Below are 24,303 nucleotides of genomic sequence, written 5' to 3' on the forward strand. Positions count from 1 at the left end.
AAACCATGTGTACTTTTAGTCAAACAAGCTAAGCTATGAACAACAGCTGTAAGTCAGGTTGATGCAAGTACTCACTGAAGGATTAAGTATACTCAAATTCTGTGATATTCTTCTCCAAAAGAGAAATCTAATGATGGAAAAATATGAGAATATCCAAATAAGGATGACTTAAGAACTCTTCTCAAGTATCAAGGTAATAGATGACATGGACACTCTAAATTCTGTCATATTCCATAGTAAAGTAAATAGAGTTGACAACTAAAGACAAATTGGCTTCTTAAACTGAATCATGGGCAGCAACAACATTAAATGAAGAGACATTAAAATTCAAAATAAAATCTAAAGGTAATAGTATTGTATGAATGTAAATATCTTAATAATAAGACTGCCATGACAGTATAAAGTTGCTCACTTTAATGAGTTTTGGTGAAATGCAACAAACTCTATACTATTAATTTGTTTCCTTCACAGCCTAATGGCATGAACAATAGCAAAGTTAGCATGGATGGTGAAAAGGATAGGAGGCCTCAACCCTAAACAAAGAAACCATAAGAAAATAAAAGAGTGCAGAGAATTAAAAAATAGTTTTATATGAATAAGAGCACACCAACTGGTTGTTTAATACAAGATGGTCATCCCTGATAGCAAACATGCAAGTAACACAATACAGACTGAGCACGTATAGGAATATAGAGGTATATATACTTATGTATATGCATGTATGTACCATATACATAACATATAAATAGACATACAGATATGTATATCTATACATATATATTTATATACACACAAAGAAGTACGTGATAAAACAATTAATGAAAATGGAATCCAAAAACTTGAAATTTATAATTTCAAGCTTAAGTATCTACTAATACTTAAGCTGAGAAAATTAGTAAAAAACATATACATTTATATGATGATTTACAGAATATCATAATAATAATATTGTAAAAGGATGCAATTAGACTTATATAGTAGGTTTTCTCTATTATTGCATTAGCTTAACAAAAGGAGAAAGGAAGAGAAGGAAAAATATATAGGTAAGAAGGCATATGTAGAATATTGATACAGGAAAAAAGTGGGACCCACAAGTAGAAAATGCTTTTCCTGTCCCATCCTTGGATTTCATCTTGATAATAGTGAACAGAATGCAAAAGTAAGAGCCCAAGACAGTGGTAATAGTAAAGACTTGAATTGGCATTGAAAAAACACATATCATGAGTTCATTAATAAAAGGGTCCATGCAGGACAGCCGGTAGAGTGGAAGAATGTCAGAGAAGAAGTGATAGTGCAAATTTGATTTACAAAAGTTAACCTTAGGAGAGAGCCTACATGAATTATAGAATGCAAGTTGCTGGCTATGAAGGTGGCTATACTCATCTCAACAGAGAGCTTCTTTGACATCATGATGTGGTACTGCAGGGGGTTTCATATGGCCACAGAGCAGCCATTAACCAGATAGATGGCAGAGAATACCAGGAACAGGAGGGACTTCAGGACTTGGTGATCTGAGAATCCCACAAGGATAAATTCTGTAGTCAAAGAGTGGTTTTCCTTTGTCATTTCTGATCTGTGTTGAGACAACATTATAAAGTAATTCAGCTGCAGTTACAAACAGAATGCATATTACCCAACTCTAATTACAATATGAATGTAGAAGAACCTCCTCACATCATCTTCTGTTATCTCCTGAAGAGCAGCACAACCAGCATGGGTCATTGTGAGAAGTTTCTCATAGATAGTGCACAGGGGCTGTACTGAAACATCCAGGGAACTCCTAGAATGAAAACCTTCATGAGCTAGTCTGTATTCAAGGAGAGATCCATGGTCTGCTGTCATTTGCCATTTCCCAACTTGATAAAATTTTTAAAGAACATTCTCCAGGCAAAATCATTCTAAGTGTTGTGTTATGGGATCTAAGTAATGTTGAAAAACGAATTATCTCTTGAACCTAGTAAAGAATCTTTAAAAACTACATAAAATAAGGGTATTTGTGAATAAATGAGTTTCTTCTGTTTACAGTTTTTCCAGATAAAGTGAGAATTGGATATTTTCAGAGGAATCTCTTTATCCTTTAAGGCAGGATAAGACTATATAGCGTCATTATATCTTCTTAGTTCCAAATCACTTTTATACTCATTTTAGCATAATCTGGTTCCTACTTATCTCATCTGTTAGGCTTCCAAATTAGCTATTGCTTCTTAATTATCTGTGTATCCTAACAGTTGGTCTTGTTTAAGCCTCTTGTAGGTATAGTTAACATGAGACTGTGAGACAAAGCATCCATTCACAGTATTGCTCATTCTAAATACCAAAACTATATAACTTCATCTCATTTAGAAGCAATCAATAACTTTAAAATTTAGTATGTCTGTTAGATGATTTCCACTTAGCTGATTATTTAAATATGTGAGTTCATTTGTTTCTAATCTGCTGTATTTCAGAATTCAATTATCACTCTGATTTATTGAATTATGTTGTAGTGTGACAAGGATAACATTGTAGTGTATAAAGTGCGGAAACAATATGGCATTCAAAAAGTGAGGCATGTATCTTTTTCCATCAGAAGGAATAAAATACTCTGGACTAGCACTCCATAGGTAGAACATTTTGTAGATAGGCATACTATAGTTTTTCCACATGCATTTTACTTTTCTTATTTTACAGATTACTTTATTTTAATTAACTCACAAATAAAATCATTGCACAGGAGGTGTAAGGCATTCAAATCATTTCCCAGATATCTCATTGACATTTAGAATAAGCACAGAGAAGCTTCCTCCTCTTTCTTCTCCTTTTACCCACACAAATATCCCTTTCTGGTCTTTTTGCTCTCTTCATACTTTTCTCTTATTCCCTTGATGTATTAGTCCTTTTATTTAAAACATACATAAACATCCTATGGGTAAAATTTATGTTAGGTTAGGAGCACTAAACACATGGAGACTGTCAGAGTTCTTCAGCTCCCCTAAAGTATCTTCCTTTGCCTTGGGGATCCTGATGCCTTTTGCATTCTTTCCTTCTCTGACACCCCCTCTGTCACTATGTGAAACTGTTCTCAGCAAAGCTCCTGAAACGTTCTTAATTTCAACACTCAAAGATTTCATGCACTTATACTACCAGGATTTTAAATTTAACTGTTGATATTTTGCTTGATTTTGTCATTAATAGTGACTCTCAGCTAACTAGTTGAACTTTATTTTGTTGTCGTTGTTTTTTTGTATTTATTTAGAGGCAGGTTCTTGTTCTGTGGCCAAAGAATGAATCCCCTGCCTCAGATTCTTAGACATAAGGGATTACAGGAATGTGCTACAATCAATTTCCCACCATTTTCCAGCTGTTCTTGGCCTTTTTTTTTTTTTTTTTTTTTTCTTTTCTTTTATCCTCACTGGAGCTAACTGTGATTTTGGTGATCAAGTAAAAGAAATGCATTATGAGGTGAAACTTTGGCACAAATGGCAATGTAGGGGGACTTGAATATTCATCAAAGAAATGATCAATAACAGCAAGTAGCCAGGAGTCAGTAGATAGCTAGAATCAGAAGCCCCAAACAGCTCACTGGGGCAGTGAGTACTGCTGGACCTAGTGCACTGTGTGTCAAATCCAGTCCAGGTGGTGTTGCCTTTGCTGCTGGAACTTCTCTTTGTATCTGGGTGCCTTTCCCTCTTCCTATTCTAAACCAAATGTAGGTCGGTGAATTTACATTTGCACCCAATTCTGCTGTCAGCATGCAAAAGTCATTTTCAAACACTTTGGCTTCTACAGTGGTGGAAGCCTCTGCCTATGTGGAAGGAAAGGGCTTGGGTGCTTAGCAGAAAATGCAATCTACCTTAGTTATAACTTCTTTAACATAAACATCTTGCCTTTGTCCCCATGCTTCCATTTCCTTGTCTTTGTGTACTCTGCCATGCCAAGTCACACAGAACCTCACCATTAGCTGCTTCCATCATCACTATCTCTATTCACTATTGCTAGCTTGCCCTACTAAGTGCTTGTCACCTCACTCTAATTTACTAATTTATAAAAGTTTTTCTCATTGCTACATCATCATTCTCAATGTCACACCAACTCACACACATTTGTATTACTTAGAAATTTTTTAGACTTCTAAACATCATTTTAAAATTACTGTGTCAGTTTCTATTGAAATACACCCCAAATTTTGCTCAATGTCCCCAAGTAATTCAGATATATGATATGGTTTAAAAGCCTCAGAATAACAACAATTGTTTTCTAACTACTATTTCCCAACAGTTTCCTTTCCCAGCAACCTATTTCTCTGCCACCACATATTTAATTTAAAACATATTTTCAAACTATTCTAACACTACTCCCTATGGAAACATTTGAGTGATTTAAAAATGGTCAGTGTGTTCCAATTGTTTAGCATTCTTGATATCCAGTGCCTGAGAGATGGTCCAGACGGGAAGAGCATTTTATAGTGTTGTAGAGACAGGAGATCATTTCATCTTGTACAGCTTGCAGGCTTTTGAATGCCTGTAACTCCAGCTCCAAGAGATACCACATTTACATCTGAGCCCTGTGAGTGCCTGAGCTCACACACACACACACACACACACACACACTATTTTAAAGTCTTCAAAACTCCTTACCATAGTATGCAACTCATGCTTTTAAAAATTAAATTGGTGTTGTTACATTAATCTAAATTTGTTTATTATATAATGGTAATTAAAATTTAAAAGGCCTTCTCATAAATGTTTGTATTCATTTAACATCCACATATCCAGTTTTCAGTTTATAGATTCTAGCAAATACACTTCTACGTTCATTGCGTATCATTTCAGAGCCATCCAGGGAAGACATGGAAAAGAAGAACACAACACTGTTGACAGAGTTTGTTCTCACAGGACTCATTCACCAGCCACAGTGGAAAATTCCTCTGTTTCTACTCTTCTTGGTGATCTATCTCATAGCCATTGTGGGAGATATCAGTTTGATCATTCTCATCTGGACTGACCCTCATTTTCACACCCCCATGTACCTGTTCTTTGAAAGTTTAGCTTTTGCAGACTCATCTATATCTTCCATAGTAGTTCCAAGATGCTGTTTAATGTCTTTGATAAGAGCAAGCTGATTTCTCTATCTGAATGTATGCTACAATTTGTTTCATTTAATATTATCTGTGTGACCACAGAATGTTTCCTCTTGGCAGCAATGGCCTATGATCGATATGTAGCCATAAGCAAACCCTTATTTTACCCAGTAGTTATGACTAACAGTCTGTGTGTATGTCTGATAGTCTTGTTTTTTGTAGGCAGAATTATGCATGCTTTTTTTATTGAGATCAATCTTATGTAATTCCAACATGATACATCACTTTTATTGTGACATTATATCACTGTTGAAGATTTCCTGTACTGACACATCTCTTAATTTTCTGATTGTTTTTATTTTCTCTGGCTCAATCTAAGTATTAACTATTTCAACTATCCTTGTCCCTTATGCTATTATTTTGTTTACAATCTTAAAAAAGAAATCTGATAAAGGCACAAAGAAAGCCTTCTCTACCTGTGGAGCCCACCTCCTGTCTGTGTCCTTATACTATGGCCCTCTTCTCTTCATGTATGTGCACCCAGCATCTCCACAGGTAGATAATAAAGATATGATAGACTCTCTGTTTTACACTGTCATAATTCCTGTGCTAAATCCAATTATTTACCATCTCAGAAATAAGCAAGACATAGATTCACTGGTAAAATTATGGAGACATGTTTAGATTTCTTTCAATTAATTGTTTTGCTTGGGTAAATAATCACAAACAGTCAAGGTTCAATGTGGCTATGTGTTCACTGTCCAAAAACTCTTACTATTGTAGTTCACATAAAACTTTAATTAACTAATATATAAGTGCCTAAAATCTCCTTATAATAGTATGTTTTGTAAGAGTACTTTCTAACAAATACTATTATTTATGATAATTACATCAGAATGAACCCAGTGTTCAAGCTTATTTTTTTTTCAGTGTGCCCATGTAAGTGTATTAACTGTTAAAAATAACACCATTCCTACAAAGCATACTTGATATTTGTTTTTTCATACCAACACTGCTATGTAATTTGGAGGAATACCCCATGCACCTGTGTAGAGGAAGCAGGTTTTTATTTCACTTAACAGAAACAGATCTATAGTATATGGTTAGCCATCAACATGTCTATTTTACTTCTTAGAGAAATAGTTAAAATTCAACCTAAAAATTACAAGAGAGGGCAGTAGAGGTGGTTCAGCCATTAAAGCCTAGGCTCACAACCAAAAATATAAAATTACAAGAGAATTAATCAGAAGTGATTTTGGGGAACAGTTGTAAGTTGATGCTCTGAGTGTTTGAGTGAACAGAGGCTACTACTTCTGTAGTCTAGGGTACCTTCTGAGGCCTTTTCTGGTACTGCTTGCTTTATATTGTTCACTGGTCTTAGTCTCGAGATCATCTGTAGTTCAAATCCAACAGGAGGAGACTGGGCAAGTTGAGAAATGTGCAGCAAAGAATGCAGAACGGGGAGGAAAGAGTGTCAATTGTTTTCAAGCTCTTGTATTGGCCTGTCGTTGGGATTCTGAAAGGATAAGCCCTCAGCTGCAGCCACTAAGAGCACCATCTGTGCCTATTCCATATGTTCCCTTTGAAAAGGGCCCTGCCTACCTCCCATCCTCCTCTTTTCCTCTCTCTCTTCCTCATCCTCTCCCCCTCTTTCCTGTCTCCTCTCTCCTGCTGCTCCCATCCCCTGAGGCCGGTCTTCCCCTTCCCCTTTCTCCTTTTCATGATTCCTTTCCCTAAAAAAAAAAAAAACTCTCTGCTTAAAGCCTGTCTCATGGCATTTTTCTGTGGAACGCTGCTTTTCTTAAATTTCAACATTGGTTCCCTTACTGGGAAAGGCTCTCCTGGTGTCTCCTCTTACCCGCTGGCAGTTTGAGGCATGCCAGGACCCTGGAACCTTGTTCACAAATGACAGCCTCATTTGTCTGGATCGCTGGGTCCTTCCACCCAAAATTGCAATGATTGGTGAGCAACTCCACCTTCTCCACCTTAGGCTATTCCCACGAGTGAGGACACCTGTCATCTCTTGAGCGTGGTTTCTTGCCTTTTGGCCTAGTTAAGTCCTGGTATCAGGCAACCACGGATCTCTTGAGCTGTGCCCTTGCCCCACATCCTTTGTATGATGACCCAATGGTAGGTAGCCTGTGAAAGTCTGGGACCATCTGGTCCTTCGGATCCCATCCTGTGATTGACGAATCACCAAGGTGGTTTGTGCCTTTACCTCTCGATCCTTGCTTGACAAAAGCCATTGGACAGTGTTCTGCCTCACTCATGTGGAATATACCTACCAAAAACCAGCTTCCCAGCACTTTGTAATCACTTCATGTAATTACCCTACCCAGCTGCTTCACCTTCAATAGATCTGTCCTCTTCTACCTGCAACAAACCTGCCTTTTCATTTGCTGATGGCTTTGCCTCCTATTCAATACCAACCTTTGGGTCTCTGGTGGGATTATCTGCTTCTGTCCATTTCCGTAGAGGGGAGGCTTCATTTCTCAATTTCAGTCCTTTCCTCAACTTCTGGCTTTTCTCGGAGTCCTGGGAACAGGCAACTGTATCTCTTTCAGTCTCAGAGCTCTTGGCTGCCACCCTTTGAGTGATGCCTCTCACTGGTGGCCTGTGCCTGTCTGGAAATTGGCCCTCTCTGAATTCCTGCCTGACTTTTTTTTTTTTTTAATAATAAATAAAAAGGAAAGAATGTTAGTATTCAGGCATCTGTTCTGGCCTCTCCCTAGGGTTCTCACAGGATATGCCCTCAGCTGCAGCCACTAAGTGTACCACCTATGCACATTCATTATGTTCCCTTTTAAAGGGGCCCTACCCACCTCCCATTTGCTTTTTCCTCTCTCTCTATTACTTTCTCTCTTCCTCTCTGGCCCTCTCCTCTCTCATTTTTCTTGCTGCTCAAGGCTCCAGAGACCCGTCTCCCTCTGCCACGTTCCTTTTTTTTATGATTCCTTTCCTTAATTTAAAAAAAAAAATCAATCTTGATGGGAGATGTCATTCAGTATGTAAATATGTTCTCTTATTTGTTAATGAATAAAGCCCTGTTGGCCAAAAGAAAAGCAAAATAGGAAATAGGCAGGGCTAGGAGACAAGGAGGATTCTGGGAAAGGTAGTAGAGGAGATTCAAGATGTAGAGACTTGAGAGAAAAGAGGTCCAGACCCTCTCTCCAATAAGATAAGACCACGTGGAAACACTTAGATCAATAGAAATGGGTTAATATTTAGACAGAGCTAGCCAATAAGAAACACTAGTAATAGGCCAACAACTTTATAACTAATACAGAGCCTCTATGTGTTATATGGGGCTGATGTGGCTCTACGCCCAGGCTGGCAGGATAACTGCTCATAACAACCTCTCCATGAACACTGTCTCATGGCATCTTTCTCTCGAGTGCTGCTTTTCTTAGATTACAACAGAAACTATTAAGCTAAAGTCTCCAGTAATCCACACTTATTGAAATATCTATTGGCAAAAGGAAAGCTTCAAGTTATATTATCAAAGATTAAATAATAGTAACATATTATTGTGTTATAGAACAAAGTGGATTTGGGGGAGAAATGTGAAAATGAGAACATACATAGGTGAGTGTGTGCTGTGTGTGTGACAGGTTTCCTGTTGGCCTTTTACACACTGTAAACTTCATACCTCCTGAGATACCCACCCACTGTCCCACCCTGCCTTTCTTCTATCAGCCCTGAAATGCCATACATATTTATGCAGCAGAGGCACTCACTCTAAAATCTCACCTCTGCTCATGTAAAACTAGTTTTCATATCCTGCAGCCTGCAGACACTCTCTTCTTTCACAACTGTTGCTGCTAGGCAATTATTCATGACGGAAACTGATAAAATCAATTTAATATTTTAAAGTATTTTCATAACTACAAGATGGCATGCACATACCTTTTTAATATATAATAGCATTTACTTTTGTATATGTCTTGTATAGATCTATTCTATATACTGATGTGCATGTGTATATAGGCCCACAGTGAGACATTCTCTAACTCTTAAGTCCCTTCTACTACAATTCTGCAAAACTTTTTCATTTATTTTACATACAACCAAAGTTTCCCCTCCCTCCTTTCCTCCCACTCCCCTCCCCCACCTCCCATGTACCCCCCATATCCACTCTTCCTCCATCTCCTTTCAGAAAGGGGCAGGCCTCCTGTGACTTATAAAGAAAAAAAAAAGTACATCTAAAATGCATCACTGAGAAACTTCTGGCCCTACCCTATTGTCTTATATCCTTGGTTTTACTAAAAGTCCTCTTCACGGATAATCCTTGCGGTACCTTACCCCATCCCTGCCATTATTACCCCATGCTAGCCTCAGACACCCCCTCCCATCCCACCCCCCTACTCCACAGGGAGGGTGATGCCTTCCAGGAGGGATCATCAAACTCTGTCAAGTCATTTGGAGTAGGGACTAGGCCCTACCTCCTGCCTTGAGGTTAAGGGAGTATCCCTCCATGGGGATTGTGCTCCCAAAGTCCTTTCGTGCACCAGGGATACATCCTAGTTCCACTGTCAGAGGTCCCTTAGACTTCCCAGGCCGCCTAACTGAGGCCCATGTTCAGGAGTCTGCATTAGTACAATGCTGGTTTCACAGCTATAAGTCTGGGTGTCCTGTGGGTTTCTGTAGCCTAGTCTTGTTCCCTTTATTTATCATTCCTCCTTCTCTGCAACTGGACTCCTGGAGTTCTGCTCAATCTTCAGCTGTGTGCATCTGCCTCTGCCCCTATCAGCCACTAGATGAGGGCTCTATGATAGCATACAAGTTAGCCATCAATCTCATTATCAGGGAAGGGCATTGAAGGTAGCCTGTCCACTGCTGCTCAGATTGTTAGTTGGGGTCATCCTTGTACATCTCTGGATATTTCTCTAGAGTCAGTTTTCTCTTCGAAGATATAGTGGCTCCCTCCAATAATCACCAAAACAAAAAATAACCCTATTAAAACATGGGGTACAGAACTGAATAATCTGGATCTTTGGTCTTACTAAAATCATGTTTTGATTAGCTTATAGCTCTTGAACTTGAAGTACAAAAAAAATGTATCTTATATATAAACCAAAGTTTGCCTAAACATGAGAAGTATCACTTGAATTAGAAGACAAAGTAGTTTAATAAAATATCATTTTTTAAAATACCTGATGTCTGTAAATCCAGAGGCTATAAAACCCAGGAGAACTGTTTGAGCTTCTCTGTGGTTCGTTCAACTCTTCAACACCCAGGAGAACAGTCACTGTCCGAAAGGCACTTTTCCCACTCCCTTGGATAAAGTACTTTTCTATGCCTTTGTCTTTTGACAGGGCCATGTACCTGTCCAATATGTGAGTTCTTGTCTTGGAGACATTTTATATGTGCAATATTTCCTCAGTTTGAGACACACAGACTCCAAGATGAGTAAGAATGGGAGCATTGCTGCCCATACTTCCTTCAATTCTGTGCTAGAACTGGCCTTTTCCTCTTTATGCAACTGAAGACCTTTAACCTTCTTTTTGAGTTCTTTCAAGATATATAAGTAAGAAAAATGATTTTATGTTATCCATATTGTTTATAAAGAAAGTAAAAATGTTGCTTAATTCATAGTTTAAAACTGTGATGAAAAAATGTTCAAATAGACAAATAGGGGTGCAAAGCTCTTTGAGAATTATCTGTGAGCCTCCAGAAAAGCAAAATGGGTAGCTGATTCACTTTCCATAAATGGTTTTTAATTACTTGTGAGCCTGCCTGTAATGACTTCATGGGATAATTTATAGGTAACCAGAATATTAATTTAAAATTCAGTTTAAAAATATACTCATAATTTTCTGATTGAAAGAGTAAATGCATATTCAAATACAAACTTAACATACAAGTCAAAGAAATGTCTTAAATTTTCAACTTGTTTTGATAATTATCTCACATAAACACATACATGTACCTATGTATGAGAAAATACACAGAACAAGTCTCTGTTGCTCTGTCTACCATTTATAACCAAAAATGAAATTTATAGCTTTTAATTATGCTGATTTGTTATTGCAAAGAACAAAGCCCAACCCAACTAAAACATACTTAACCACCACAGTCGTTGGTTATTTATACAGCTTGTTTTCTTGGCTTCACAAAATTGCTCAGTAATTTTCTGAAAGAAAACTATTACAGGAAAAAATTTCAATTACTCAGTTTAGTGAATATTTAGAAATACACTACAGAAGGAAAATCATTCCTAGTATATGCTAGATTTATGAAAACTTTTGAGTATACCTAAAAAAAAGTATTTTGTTTGCCCCATAGAGATAGGCTACTCACTCAATTCTCCCTAATTTCCATAAATTATCATATGCTAAATAGAAAGGGTATTTAGATAAAAGCACAGTTTTATGTCAAGCCTCTTCCATCAATCTTCACTCTAAATAAGAATCCTCTTTTATATCTGCTTCAGGAAACAGCTCTGAAGAACATGGATGTAGATAATGTAACCCTGTTGACAGAGTATCCTAGAAGGACTCACATCAACCCCAATGGAAAGTCCCCCTGTTCCTGACATTTCTGGTGACCTACCTTGTCACCATTGTGGGGAACGTCAGTCTGATCACTCTCATCTGGAGTGACCCTCACCTTCACATCTCCATGTACTTACTCCTCAGCAATTTAGCCTTAGTGGACAGTGACACCTAAATTACTGATCACCTTGTCATTCAAGATCGCAAAGATCTCTCTGTGCCTGATACCTTTTTTTTCCTTTGCCTTCAGTGCTAGTGTAGAGTGCTTCTTCTTGACTTCAATGGCTTATGATCACTATGTAGCTATATGCAAACCTTTGCTTTATCCAATGATTATGACCAATAGACTATGTTTCTAGCTAGTAATTTTGTCATTTGTAGGTGATTTTCTTCATGCCTTTATTCACGAAGTCTTTTTAATCAGACTAACCTTCTGTAATTCTAATGTAATACATCACTTTTATTGCGATGTTATGCCTTTTTTTAAGATTTCCTGTTCTGATACTTCCATTAGCTTTCTGTTGGTGTTTGCCTTAGCTGGCACTATTCAGATGTACACCATGGTGACTGTTCTAGTCTCTTACATGTATAGTCTCTTACAGTCTTACAGACTAAGTCTTTCAAGGGCATAAAGAAAGCCTTCTTTACCTGTGGGGCCCACCTCCTGTCTGTGTCTTTGTATTATGGCCCCCTTCTGTTCATGTACGTGCACCCTGCCTCTAGACAAGCAGATGATGAGAATATGATTGACTCCCTATTTTACACAGTCATAATTCCTGTGCAGAACCCAATTATCTACAGTCTAAGAAATAAACAAGTCATGGATTCTGTTAGAAAGAAATAAAGAGAAATGTTTAAATCTCAAAAAAATTCTTTTTGTCAAAATGGACTCATTTAAGGAGGTTAAATTTAGATATTTTATGATATATTTTTGGCCATAAAAAAGTCCTTCCTTTTCTGCCTTTTCATTAGTAACCAGCCAATTCTTTTATTTCTACATACCCTGCAAAATCATATAGCAAAATTTAATTAAGTATCCCATGCATACTATGATGACTAAATGTGACACTGAGAGGATATTTTATAGATTTTCATGATCTTTGATTAGTATTCTGAGTATATTAAATGTAAAATAATGTACAGACTCTCCAGTCTGCACTTAAATGTTAAATGTTGTGCCTTTTTATTGATATAACTTTCATAGCCTGAGATTAAGAACTATCTCATTTACTACAGTAGAAGTAAGCATTTGTAGCTGAGCATAGGTGATTTCATGAATTGACTTATTAATAATACATATTTGATTCCACTTGATTAGGCAAATAGTAAAGTCTGTTTGTGTAGGGATTGGACTCACATATTACTCAGGAAAAGAGACAGAAATGGAAAGGTGGAGTGAATCTCAGCTCCTTCCCTCTGTGTCCTCTGTGTCTTGGGCTCAAAAAATGTCTTGTGTTTGAGCCTTCTTCGTTGTTAGCTTACTGAATTTTTCTGTGAGGAGAGACAGCAAAGAGGAGAAGAGAGTAGAAGAAAATGAGAAAGCAGAAGGCAGCAATAGAGGGAGGCAGGGAGTAAAGGGCATGGGCAGCAGGGCAGCAGCCCAGAGGTAGAGAGAGAACTATGTAGAACTAATTAGGGAGAAACTGTTGAATATGGCACTTAGGAGGAGAGCAAGAGAGAATTTTTGGAGAGGATTTTTATCTAGATGAAATAAAGAGAAAGTTGCCAACAGAAAGCATCAGTTCTTTATTTTCCCCCCTCAGAGCTAAATAAATAAATAAATAAATAAATAAATAAATAAATAAATAAATAAATAACCAAAAAGGTCCAAATATTAGATACATAAGACCTTTTCCTAAGGTATTCCCAAATTCATGGATATATCATTTTTTTTTACATACCCTGATACTGACTGGCAGCTGGCCCCTCAATAGTCAGCTATAACTATCTGTTTCCCCTTAGGTCACCAGAGATCACTGGTAGAAATCCATCACAGCAGTGGGCATTTTCCTGGTCACAAATCAACAAGCAAGACAAGACAGGCTGGGTTCATTTGCAGCCTTAACCGGTAAATTTATGATGCTGAGAAAGAGAACTGACTCAGCATCCCACATCCCTGTTCTAGAGAATTTCAAAGTGAGACACTTGTGAAGAAAAAAGCAAAATGTCCTTATTTTTCATTCCCTTACCAAGAAGGAAATATCTGTGCATTTGTGTTCATACCTGTGTTTTGTTTGGGGAAGATGAGCTTACATATGTGTGCATATGCATGTGGGAGTTCACAGACTGGCTAGACTAGCTAAAGAGCATGCCCCAGGATTCTCTAATAGTTGCCATTTCAACATTGGTATTAACTACAGGCATGCTCTGTTCCACACGGTTTTTAATTAATAAATTTAATTGAAGTTAATCAATCAATCAATCGATTGATTGATTGATTTTATTTTGTTTCTTTCAAGAAAGGGTTCTCTGTATAACAACCCTGGCTGTCCTAGAACTCACTGTAGATCAGGCTAGCCTCAAACTCACAGAGATCAGCCTGCCTCTGCCTCCAAAAACGCTGGATTTAAAGGCGTGTGCCACCACTGTCAGGCCCACAGAGCATTTTAAATACATATTGTCATCTGAGCTCAGATCTTCATATTTCCTTGGCAAGAATTTTTTCACTTGACAATCTTCACGACCATTGTCCACTTCAACAAAAGTGTAATTAATTCTTTGTGTAAGCACATACTTGCACACACAGGGCAGTGAAGGACACTGGCTACCCTGTCCTATCACTCTCAATCCAATGCACTTGAGACAAAGTCATTCACCTAACCTGGAGCTAAGCTGATGGCCAGCAAGTCCTAGCAATCATCCTGTCTCCACTCCTTCCCACAATACTAGGATTACAAGTGCACAAGGGCACACCCACCTTTATAATGTGGGTTCTGAAGATTTGAACTCAGATCCTCACAGCACTTTTGCTGCTGAGTCCTCTGTTCTGTCCAGTGCTATTTCCATAAATCACACTAATTTTACATCCTCTATTAAAGTATCCTCCAGGCTATTTACTATCTGTAGTAAATTGTATGCACAAATGTTGAGGAGAATTTTTAAGGGTTAGGTCAATTCCACTCAAACTAGCAAGATAATCTTCAAGCTAACTTTAGTAAAGACCACAATTTATTGGGCAGTTTTAATTAATTTCAAAGGGTTCATCTTTGTTAGGACTTAAATTCTCCACAGAAAAATTCTGATGTCAGTGCTGGAAAATCCTCTCAGGATTTGACAGAAGGCTTTAAGTTTGCAGTACATAGGTATTGTTTCCTGTGTGTAGCCAGTGATCTTGGTTTCTTCCATCTCTGTTGTTGTGAGATCAAGGTAGATAAGTATTCTTAAATCCTGAGACCTTGACTATAAGGCAAATAATGCACTTTAAGAAGGCACTTCTCAGTGAATTCCAGGTAGGATAATTTGTCTAACATTTTACCTTAAAAATCTGCATGGTAAGTGTCTGCTTTTCTAATATTTAAATAAGTGTTCATTTCTCCTAAATCTTGACTCCTTTTTTGACCATGTGGCCTGTCTCAAAATTCAAAGATAAGTGGAAATAAGTTGAAGTACAATACTGCAATACACCTCACTTTATGATTATAAGGAAGAATGCCAAAATATATAGGAAAGATAGCAAATGGGTCACTTAATTAATGCATGTTAAAGTAATTTCCAATAATGACTCAGACACGTCTTATAAAATATTCTTGAACATAAATGAATTTCTATTATCTTCTTTAAATGTTTTGATTGCTGGAAAACAAGATCATTTTGGCCATAAAGGTATAGAATTCATTCATTCTACCAGTCAATGTTTCCCAGGGAATCAGTGAGCACTGGGAGTAGTAGCATTCTAAAGCAAAATGAAATTTGGATTTAAAATTCTATAATGAATGAATGCATTTTCAAGAGTCTAGGGCCGATGAACAATTCCTCTTCTAGTCCCTCCTCCAGTCTGACTGCTCACCCTGACTCAGAACTGAGAACAGGGGAATTGCCAGACCAAACTGCAATCTGCATGGCATTGGTGGCTTGTCTTCTTCATAACCATAGCTTCCTGAGGCACTGCAGTTCGGGAGCAGCTCCAATCTGACTATGTCCACCTCAGAAAGCCCTCCATGGAAACCTACCCTTGACTGAAGCCTTAACCATGTGGCCTCCCTACCTCCCTGCCACCTTACCTCCTTCAAATGATAAGGTGACCTGAAAGGGATTTTTTTTTTACACACACTTACTCAAATCTAATTACTTCAAATGTTTTTTAAAGAATATTAAAGATGCCTTTTCACATAGTACTTAAATATCTGTTATAGCTTTCTAAGGTGGACTCAATCAGATGGCCTCATATGAACAAAACTTTTATATTCTGTTCTATTTTATATTCTAGTTTTTTTTGGGGGGTGCAAGGTGAACTTTTGTGCTTCCCAAGAAGTCTAAGACTCTGCACAGGTTTTAGAGTATGAAGATAAAAATCTTTAAGGTAACAGTTTCTATAAGATAATGGCATCAAGATTTACTTTGTAGATACTTCTTCACTTTAGAGACTACACAGAAACAAAGAATTTTTAAAAAGTTAATTAGGATACTAAAAGAAAAATCACCCATCCATCACAGGTCATCAGGATGAATTTGGGAATTCTCTTCAAAATTTTCAATAACTTGTTTCACAGAAGTAGTATATACATAAGCTCAAAATGCCATCAAATAGTAAAAGTGTACAAATACAAATAGAAAAATAAAGCAATGGGATTATACACAAGAAATTGTAAATTTTAGATAAGACTTCCAGTGCAGGTCAGTAGTCCTTGCTATTTAGGAAATCAAGGCATAAGTATTGAAAAAAAAAAGGAAGTTTATCTGAGCATCTGGGAATCTTCAAGGAAAGAAGGGATAGCAATGAAATTGTCTCAAATTTCAGGTTTTTTTTTTTAAATAAAGGACTGGGAAAACAGCTCAGTGGTGTTCAATATAGTCAGGCACAACTGCAATTAACATCATATGTAAACTATCTTTACAGAGCACAGGAAGATTTTAAATATATCAAAAACTCAATGGAAATAATGCCATAGACAGACTCAGTGTTTACAAAAATATCATTTCTTAACTTTTGGGTAATTTTATTCACAGATAACTACATTCATTAGTCCTTAGTAATCTCTATGCAATTAATAAAAGTAAATTTAATATATTGACAATATATTTTCAAAAACATTTCCTCTTCCTGCTGAATATATTAAAAAGTTTCAGTTAAATAAAAACACATTTATAGAAAAAATTATTCTAAATTTATTTTGATGAACTTTAGCAAACCTGCCATCAAAATTATTTTGGAGCAATAAGTCAAATGTATGTGCCCTAAATTTTGTGATATAATTACATAAATGCATAAAGAAAATGTCTTCCAAATTAAAAAAAAAAGTCCAGTTTTGTAATAATAAAAGTATTCCTGTAAAATGTGAGTTAAATTTGGAGATCATTGATGCCAACACTGTATGTGATTAAATACTCTAAGAAGCTCAGTGAGCTGCATTCCAGAGACAATAGCAGATGCACAAAGAGGAAATTTCTCTCTTATACAAAGAAAACATAAAGAAAAAATTATATTATAATTACAATTTTATATCTTTGTAATTACAGTGGCAACAGACAAGCTTAGATGGCTCAGGACAACTACTCTGTAACAAATGAATTCATCCTGGTGGGATTCTCAGATCACCCAAACCTGAACACCTTCCTGTTCCTGGTGTTCTCTGTTATCTATCTGGTAACCATGGTCGGCAATCTTGGGCTGGTGGCCTTGATCTACATGGAACACCGTCTTCACACACCCATGTACATCTTTCTGGGCAACCTGGCTCTCATGGATTCCTGCTGCTCCTGCGCCATCACTCCCAAGATGCTAGAGAACTTCCTTTCTGTGGACAGAAGGATTTCTCTCTATGAATGCATGGTGCAGTTCTATTTTCTCTGTCTTGCTGAAACTACAGACTGCTTCCTTCTGGCAGCAATGGCCTATGACCACTATGTGGCCATATGTAACCCCCTGCAGTACCACACCATGATGTCCAAGAAGCTCTGCCTTCAGATGACCATAGGAGCCTACATTGCAGGAAACCTACATCCTATGATTGAAGTAGGACTTCTGTTGAGGTTAAGTTTCTGCAGGTCTAATGTAATCAAACACTTTTTTTGTGATGTCCTTCCATTATATAGAATCTCCTGTGTTAATCCACATATCAATGAGCTCATATTATTTTCTTTGGCAGGGTCAATTCAAATCTTTACTATTACCATAGTTCTAGTGTCTTATTTTTATATCCTTTTCACTATATTAACAATGAAAACTAAAGATGGTAAAGGCAAAGCCTTATCAACTTGTGCATCCCACTTTCTGTCTGTATCAATGTTCTATGGATCTCTTCTCTTCATGTATGCTCAACCACATTCAGTCAATGAAGGAGATAAAGATATACCTGTAGCTATTTTCTATACCCTAGTAATTCCTTTATTAAACCCTTTCATTTACAGTCTGAGAAATAAGGAAGTAATAAATGTGATGAAAAGAATCATGAAAAAGAGATGATTCTGCAACATTAGAAAATTCCAAGGATCATCATCTCCACTGGAAAACCGATTTAAAGATGAAAATGTCCTTTTCTAAACCTACACATAATAAGAAAGTGGTAAAATGAAAAAAAAAAACTTGATCAATTTATGAAAGCCTAAGAACATTTTAATAAAATAATTAGTTCATAATAAATAAAGTGTGTTAAAATATACTTGAAATTATCAGGATTAAATTAAAGAGCTGCTGAAGTTATTTGTATGTATCTAACCATGGTTTAAATACATCTAATGAATTATAGGAATAGTGTTGTTATTACTAATGATACTTTATACTTTATACTTAATATCATAGCAAGTTTTTCATTTTCAGATCTTAAAATTTCAAGGAAATTACAAGCTTTTATTTAAGTAATTCCATTTATGGAAGAAAATCTTTATGGCTCAACTTCACTTTCAATTTGATATTTATTTTTTCAAAAGATTGTAATTCAATATGTATTCATCAAAAAGTTATTTTCTAACAAGCATATTTTCTTATTTAATATTAGTCATTACTTGCACATTTTCTGAACCATAGTATGTATGTAAGGTTTATCAGACTATGCTTCAAAACAATTCCACTACAGGGAAATTTCTATGTGTTTTGTATTTTTCTTCATTTGGTCATTGCCCATCATATATGTCACTGCAACTCCCAAATTTATCCATTAGATTAAGTTTTATTTCCTCCATGATATTTTTATTGTTTGTTGGTTGTTAGGAATAACAACACCTTCACCAACTCAAATGAAAATAACTGATACATTCATAATTTTAAAAGCAGATGTCATTCAAGCCTGTCAGAGTAGAAAACTAATGAAGACCATGCCCCCTGTTGTGATGGACTTCTACCAGTGATCTCTGGTGACCTGTGGAGCAACCTGAGTCTGGGGGAATGGAGAAGATTGGCTGGTGGCCCACAGACCTTGTCCATTCTTTTTATTACCCTCTTGGTTGACCAATGTGTTGTAACAGAAAATAGCTGCAGCTTTTCCACCTCCTTGTCAACACCTCCTGTGGATCCTATAGACCATCCCCACGTCCCTTCCTTTCCATCCTCATCATTGCATCCCAGCCCCCAATTTAGGGGGATAGGATCTCCTTGTTCAATCACAAGGCATCCCTGTCATTTTCTTGGACATCACTCAAGCATTCATTAGCCTCCTCTTGGAGTTCAGTGAAATGTTTGTTTGTGTCTTCATTTAATTCCTTGAATTCTTGGATAAACTTTATGATTATTCTTTTAAATTCTATGTTCTGAGATCACATATCACCAAGCAACACAAGACAGGCTCCATTCATTTGCAGACTTATAATGGTAAATTTATGATGCTGAGAAAGAGAACTGACTCAGCATCTCACATCCCTGTTCTAGAATATTTCAAAGTGAGACACTTGTGAAGACAAAAGCAAAATGTCCTTATTTTTCATTCCCTTGCCAAGAAGGAAATATCTGTGCATTTGTGTTCATACCTGTGTTCTCACTAGAGATTACTTCTATAAGATTAATGGGTTCAACAGGAATAATGCTGTCTTGCCCATTCATGTTGTTTTTGATTTTGCAATTTGACATAGGGAGGTAGACTCCTTTCTTTGGTTGTGTATCTGGTGTGATAATCTGGCCTTCCTTACATTGGACCAGTTCATGAGATGCATGACCTGCCTAGGTCAGGTAAAGTGGGAAGATGAGCTATTTACTTGGACCGGGAAAAAGTGTCTCTTAAACCACACATCTAGAGCCAGGTCTATAGGTGTAGAGATGGCAGTGGGCATAGGTAGAGAAAAGGAGTGACTTGTCAGTCTAAGAGAGCCCTTGACAAAAGTAGATATGAAGGCCACCTATCCAAAGTTAAGCCTATGGGTGTTGAGATTGCTACAGGCAGGGTAGCATTGGAGGAAATGAAAGATGGAAAGGGAAGAAAAAGCAAGGTAATTGTAGCCTTGTATAAAGAGTTTGGCAATAACTCTTCTGATGGGAGATGTCATTCTGTATATGTTTCTCATACTAGTTTAATGAATAAAGCACTGTTGGCCAATAGGAAAGCAAGAGAGGCGGGACTAGGAGACAAGAAGGAAAGAGGAAGTAGTAAGGGGTAGCCAAGATGAAGAGTCGGGAGAAAGCAATATGCCGGCCGGCTCCCCGGTAAGAGAAATACATAGATCAGCAGAAATGGGTTAATACTTAAGACAGAGCTAGCCAATAAGAAACAAGTACCTGGCTAACAGCATTATATCTAATACAGAGTCTCAGTGTGTTATTTGGGGCTGGCGTGGCGGCGGGACAAGACCAGGCAGAGGATGGAAAAACCGTACTCGTTACACTCTTCTGCTTCTATTGTGTGGAACATTTTGAAAAGTATTGGTATTAGTTGTTCTTTGAATTTCTGGTAGAATTCTGCACTGAAACCATCTGGCTCTGGGGGTCTTTTGGTTGGGAGATTTTTGATGACTGCTTCTATTTTATTAGGGGTTATATGTCTATTTTAATTGCTTATCTGTTCTTGATTTAATTTTGGTAAGTGGTGTCTATCCAGAAAATTGTCCATTTCTGTTAAAATTTCAACTTTTGTGGAGTACAGGTTTTCAAAGTATAGCCTGAAAATTCTCTAGATTTCCTCAATGTCTGTTGTATGTCCCCCTTTTCATTTCTTATTTTATTAATTTGCATGTTCAGTCTCTGTCTTTTGGTTAGTTTGGATAAAGGTTTGTCTATCTTGTTGATTTCCTAGAAGAACCAACTCTTTGTTACATTGATTCTTTATATTGTTTTCCTAGTTTTTACCTGATTGGTTTCAGCCCTCAGATTATTTCCTGGTGTCTACTACTCAGGTGTGAGTTTTCTTTATTTTGTTCTAGGGCTTTCAGTTGTGTTGTTAATTCTCTATTGTGACTATTCTCCAGTTTCTTCATTTGGTCAGTTAGTACTATGAACTTTCCTCGTAGCACTGCTTTCAAAGTGTCCCATAAGTTTCAGTATGTTGTGTCTTCATTCTCATTGAATTCTAAGAAGTCTTTAATTTCTTTATTTCTTCCTTGACCCAGGAATGGTGCAATTGCATATTGTTCAATTTCCATGAGTTTGTAAGGCTTCTGCATTTTGTGTTGTTGTTGAATTACAACTTCAAAACATGGTGGTCTGATAAGATACAGGGGGTTATTCCAATTTTTTTTGTACATATTAAGGTTTGCTATATTACCGAGTATGTGGTCGATTTTAGAGAAGGTTCCATGTGGCACTGAGAAGAAGGTATATTTTTTTGTGTGTTTTTGGAATGAATGTTCTATAAATGTCTGTTAAACCCATCTGGTTCTTAACTTCTGTTAGTTCCTTTGTTTCTTTAAGTTTCTGACTGGTGGTCCTGTCTAGCATTGAAAGTGGGGTGTTGAAATCTCCACCTATAAATGTGTGAGGTTTTATATATGTTTTAGTAATGTTTCTTTTATGAATGTTGTTGCCTTTGTATTTGAGGCATAAACGTTCAGAATTGAGACTTCATCTTGATGGATTTCTTCTATGATGAAAAGAAATGACCTTCTTCATCTCTTTTGATCGATTTTAGCTTAAAGACTCTTTTGTTAGATATTAGGATTGCTACAGCCATTTGTTTCTTAGGTCTATTTGATTGGAAACCTTAACTCTGAGGTAACTAATGTCTGTCTTTGAAGTTGAGGTGTTTCTTGTATGCAGCAGTAGTTTGAATTCTGTCTTCATATCCATTCTGTTATCCTGTGTCTTCTTACAATGAGTTAAGACCATTAATATTGAAGGATATTAGTGATCATTGATTGTTACTTCTTGTTTATTTTGGATTTGGTGGTGGTGGTAGTATTGTGTGTGGATTCCCCCCCCCCATTTTTTTTTTTTTTTTTTTGGCTGTTGGTAAAGTGGAATTATCTATTGCCTATGTTTTTGTGGGTGTAGTTAACATCTAGGTTGGAGTTTTCTTTCCAGAACTTTCTGTATGGCTAGATTAGATGATATGTGTTGTTTAAATCTGGTTTTGTCATGGAATATCTTGGTTTCTCCATCTATAGTGATTGAAAGCTTTGCTGGGGACAGTAGTCTGGACTGGCATCCATGGTCTCTTAATGTTGTTAGAATATCTGTCCCAGACCTTCTGGCCTTCAGAGTTCCCATGGAGAACTCTGGTGTAATTCTGATAGGTTGTCCTTTATATGTTACTTGGCCCTTTTCCTTTGCTGCTCTTAATATTCATTCTTTATTTTGTATTTTTCATGTTTTGATTATCATGTGGTGAGGGGACATTTTTGTATTCTACTCTATTTGGTGTTCTGTACTTTCATTGGCATGTCTTTTTTAGGTTGGGAAAATTTTCTTCTATGATTTTGTTGAATATATTTTCTGCATGTTTGAGTTGGGTTTCTTCACCTTCTTCTTATTATTCTTATTTTGGCCTTTTCATGGTGTCCCATAATTTCCTGAGTATTTTGTGTTAGGGATTTGTTGGACTTAAAATATTTTCTTTGGTCACAAATGGATGGGACTAGAGGAAACCATCCTGATTGAGGTAACACAGTCACAAAAGGACAAACTCGCTCATGTATGGATTTTAGACATAGAGTAAAGGATCACCAGCCTATAATTCACACCCTAGAAAAGTTAGGAAACAAGGCAGACCCTAAGAGAGACATACATGTTCCCCCACAGAAAGGGAAAGGGACAATATCTCCTGAGCAAATTGGCAGCAGATGAGGAGGAGAGAAAGAGTTAGGGGAAAGAGAGAGGAGGAGGGGAGAGGAGAACATGAGGGAACATTGAGTCGAGAGAAGGATAGAGGAGAGAAAGAAAAGAGATACCATAATAGAAGGAGCCATTAAAGAGAAATCTGACCCTAGGGAAATGTCCAGAGATCTACAAGGATGATCCCAACTAAGAATCTAAGCAATAGTGGAGAGGCTACCTTAAATGCCCTTCCCCAATAATGAGATTGATGACTACCCTATATGCCATCCTAGAGTCCTCATCCAGTAGTTTATGGAAACAGAAACAGACACCTACAGCTGAACACTGAGCTGAACTCCTGGAATCCAGTATTAGAGAGAGAGGGAGCAGTGATGAGATAAGGGGTCAAGACCAGGCTGGAGAAACCTACAGAAACAGCTGACCTGAACAAAGAGGATTTCATGGGCCCCAGATTGATAACTGGTAATCTAGCATAGGACTGACCAAGACCTCCTGAAAGTGGGTCTGAATTAGGAGGCCTGGGCTGTCTATGGGATCCGTGACATTGGAACCAGGATGTATCTATTCCTGGTGCAAGAACGTACCTTGGGAATTCATTTTCCATGGAGGAATACTCCCTTAGCCTAGGGATATGTGGGAGGACCTAGGCCCTACCAAGAATGACTTGCCATATTTTGATGATACCTCCTGGAGGGCCTCACCCTCCCTGGGTTGGATGGGGGATGGGATGGGGGTTCGGTGGGGGCATGGGGAAATGGGAGTGTGAGGAAACTGGTATCAATATGTAAAATAAGAAAAAAATATTTTTTAAAAGACTGTTAAAAATAGAATAAAATTAAAAGAAAAAAGATTTTCTTTGGTCAATGAATCTATTTCTCCTAGTGTATCTTCAGCACCCAAGATTCTCTCCTCCATCTCTTACTTTGTATTCTATTGGTTATGCTTGCATCTGTACTTCCTGATCATTTACTCAACTTTTCTCTTTCCAGCACTCCCTCAGACTGTAGTTTGTTTGTTTGTTTCTTTTTATTTTCTCTATTTCAGCTTTCAAACCTTGCAATGTTTGAATTGTTTCTTGCAGTTTTTGTTTGTCTTTTCCTCTATTTCTTGAATTTTTTTGTTTTTTCTTCCAGTTCCTTAAGGGATTTTCTCATTACCTCTTTGAGGTTCTCTATCATCATCATGAAATTGTTTTTTAGGGTCATTCTCTTCTGCATCATCTGTGTTGGGATGTTCAGGTCTTGCTGGTGTGGGGTCCCTAGAATCTGGTGGTATCATATTGATCTTTCTGTTGTTCACTGTGTTCTTATACTGCCATCTACCCATCTCTTCTTCCAGTGTGTACTGATGGGGTCTCTCCCTCTCTTGGTAGGTAATGGACCAAGGTTCTCTTCTGGAGG

At 37.2% G+C, this 24,303-nt stretch overlaps 1 protein-coding gene and 2 pseudogenes across 1 annotated transcript; all 3 read left to right on the forward strand.

Moving 5' to 3' along the window:
* Positions 1–4,828: 4,828 nt before the first annotated feature.
* Positions 4,829–5,743, forward strand: LOC127227314 (olfactory receptor 187-like; annotated as a pseudogene).
* A 5,767-nt stretch (positions 5,744–11,510) lies between these two features.
* Positions 11,511–12,397, forward strand: LOC127227348 (olfactory receptor 5H2-like; annotated as a pseudogene).
* Positions 12,398–17,248: 4,851 nt separating this feature from the next.
* On the forward strand, positions 17,249–18,175 carry LOC127227349 (olfactory receptor 5K3). Its single transcript, XM_051191651.1, has one exon. It carries the CDS (start codon positions 17,249–17,251, stop codon positions 18,173–18,175), a length of 927 nt encoding a protein of 308 aa, XP_051047608.1.
* The last annotated feature ends 6,128 nt before the right edge of the window (positions 18,176–24,303 follow it).

Source organism: Phodopus roborovskii, unplaced genomic scaffold (assembly GCF_943737965.1).
Source record: "Phodopus roborovskii unplaced genomic scaffold, PHOROB, whole genome shotgun sequence".
In the NCBI taxonomy this organism is placed as follows: domain Eukaryota; kingdom Metazoa; phylum Chordata; class Mammalia; order Rodentia; family Cricetidae; genus Phodopus; species Phodopus roborovskii.

What these genes read in the sequence shown, in the direction of transcription:
- LOC127227349 (XM_051191651.1), top strand. Translation starts at nt 17,249, where the DNA reads ATGGCTCAGGACAACTACTCTGTAACAAATGAATTCATCCTGGTGGGA.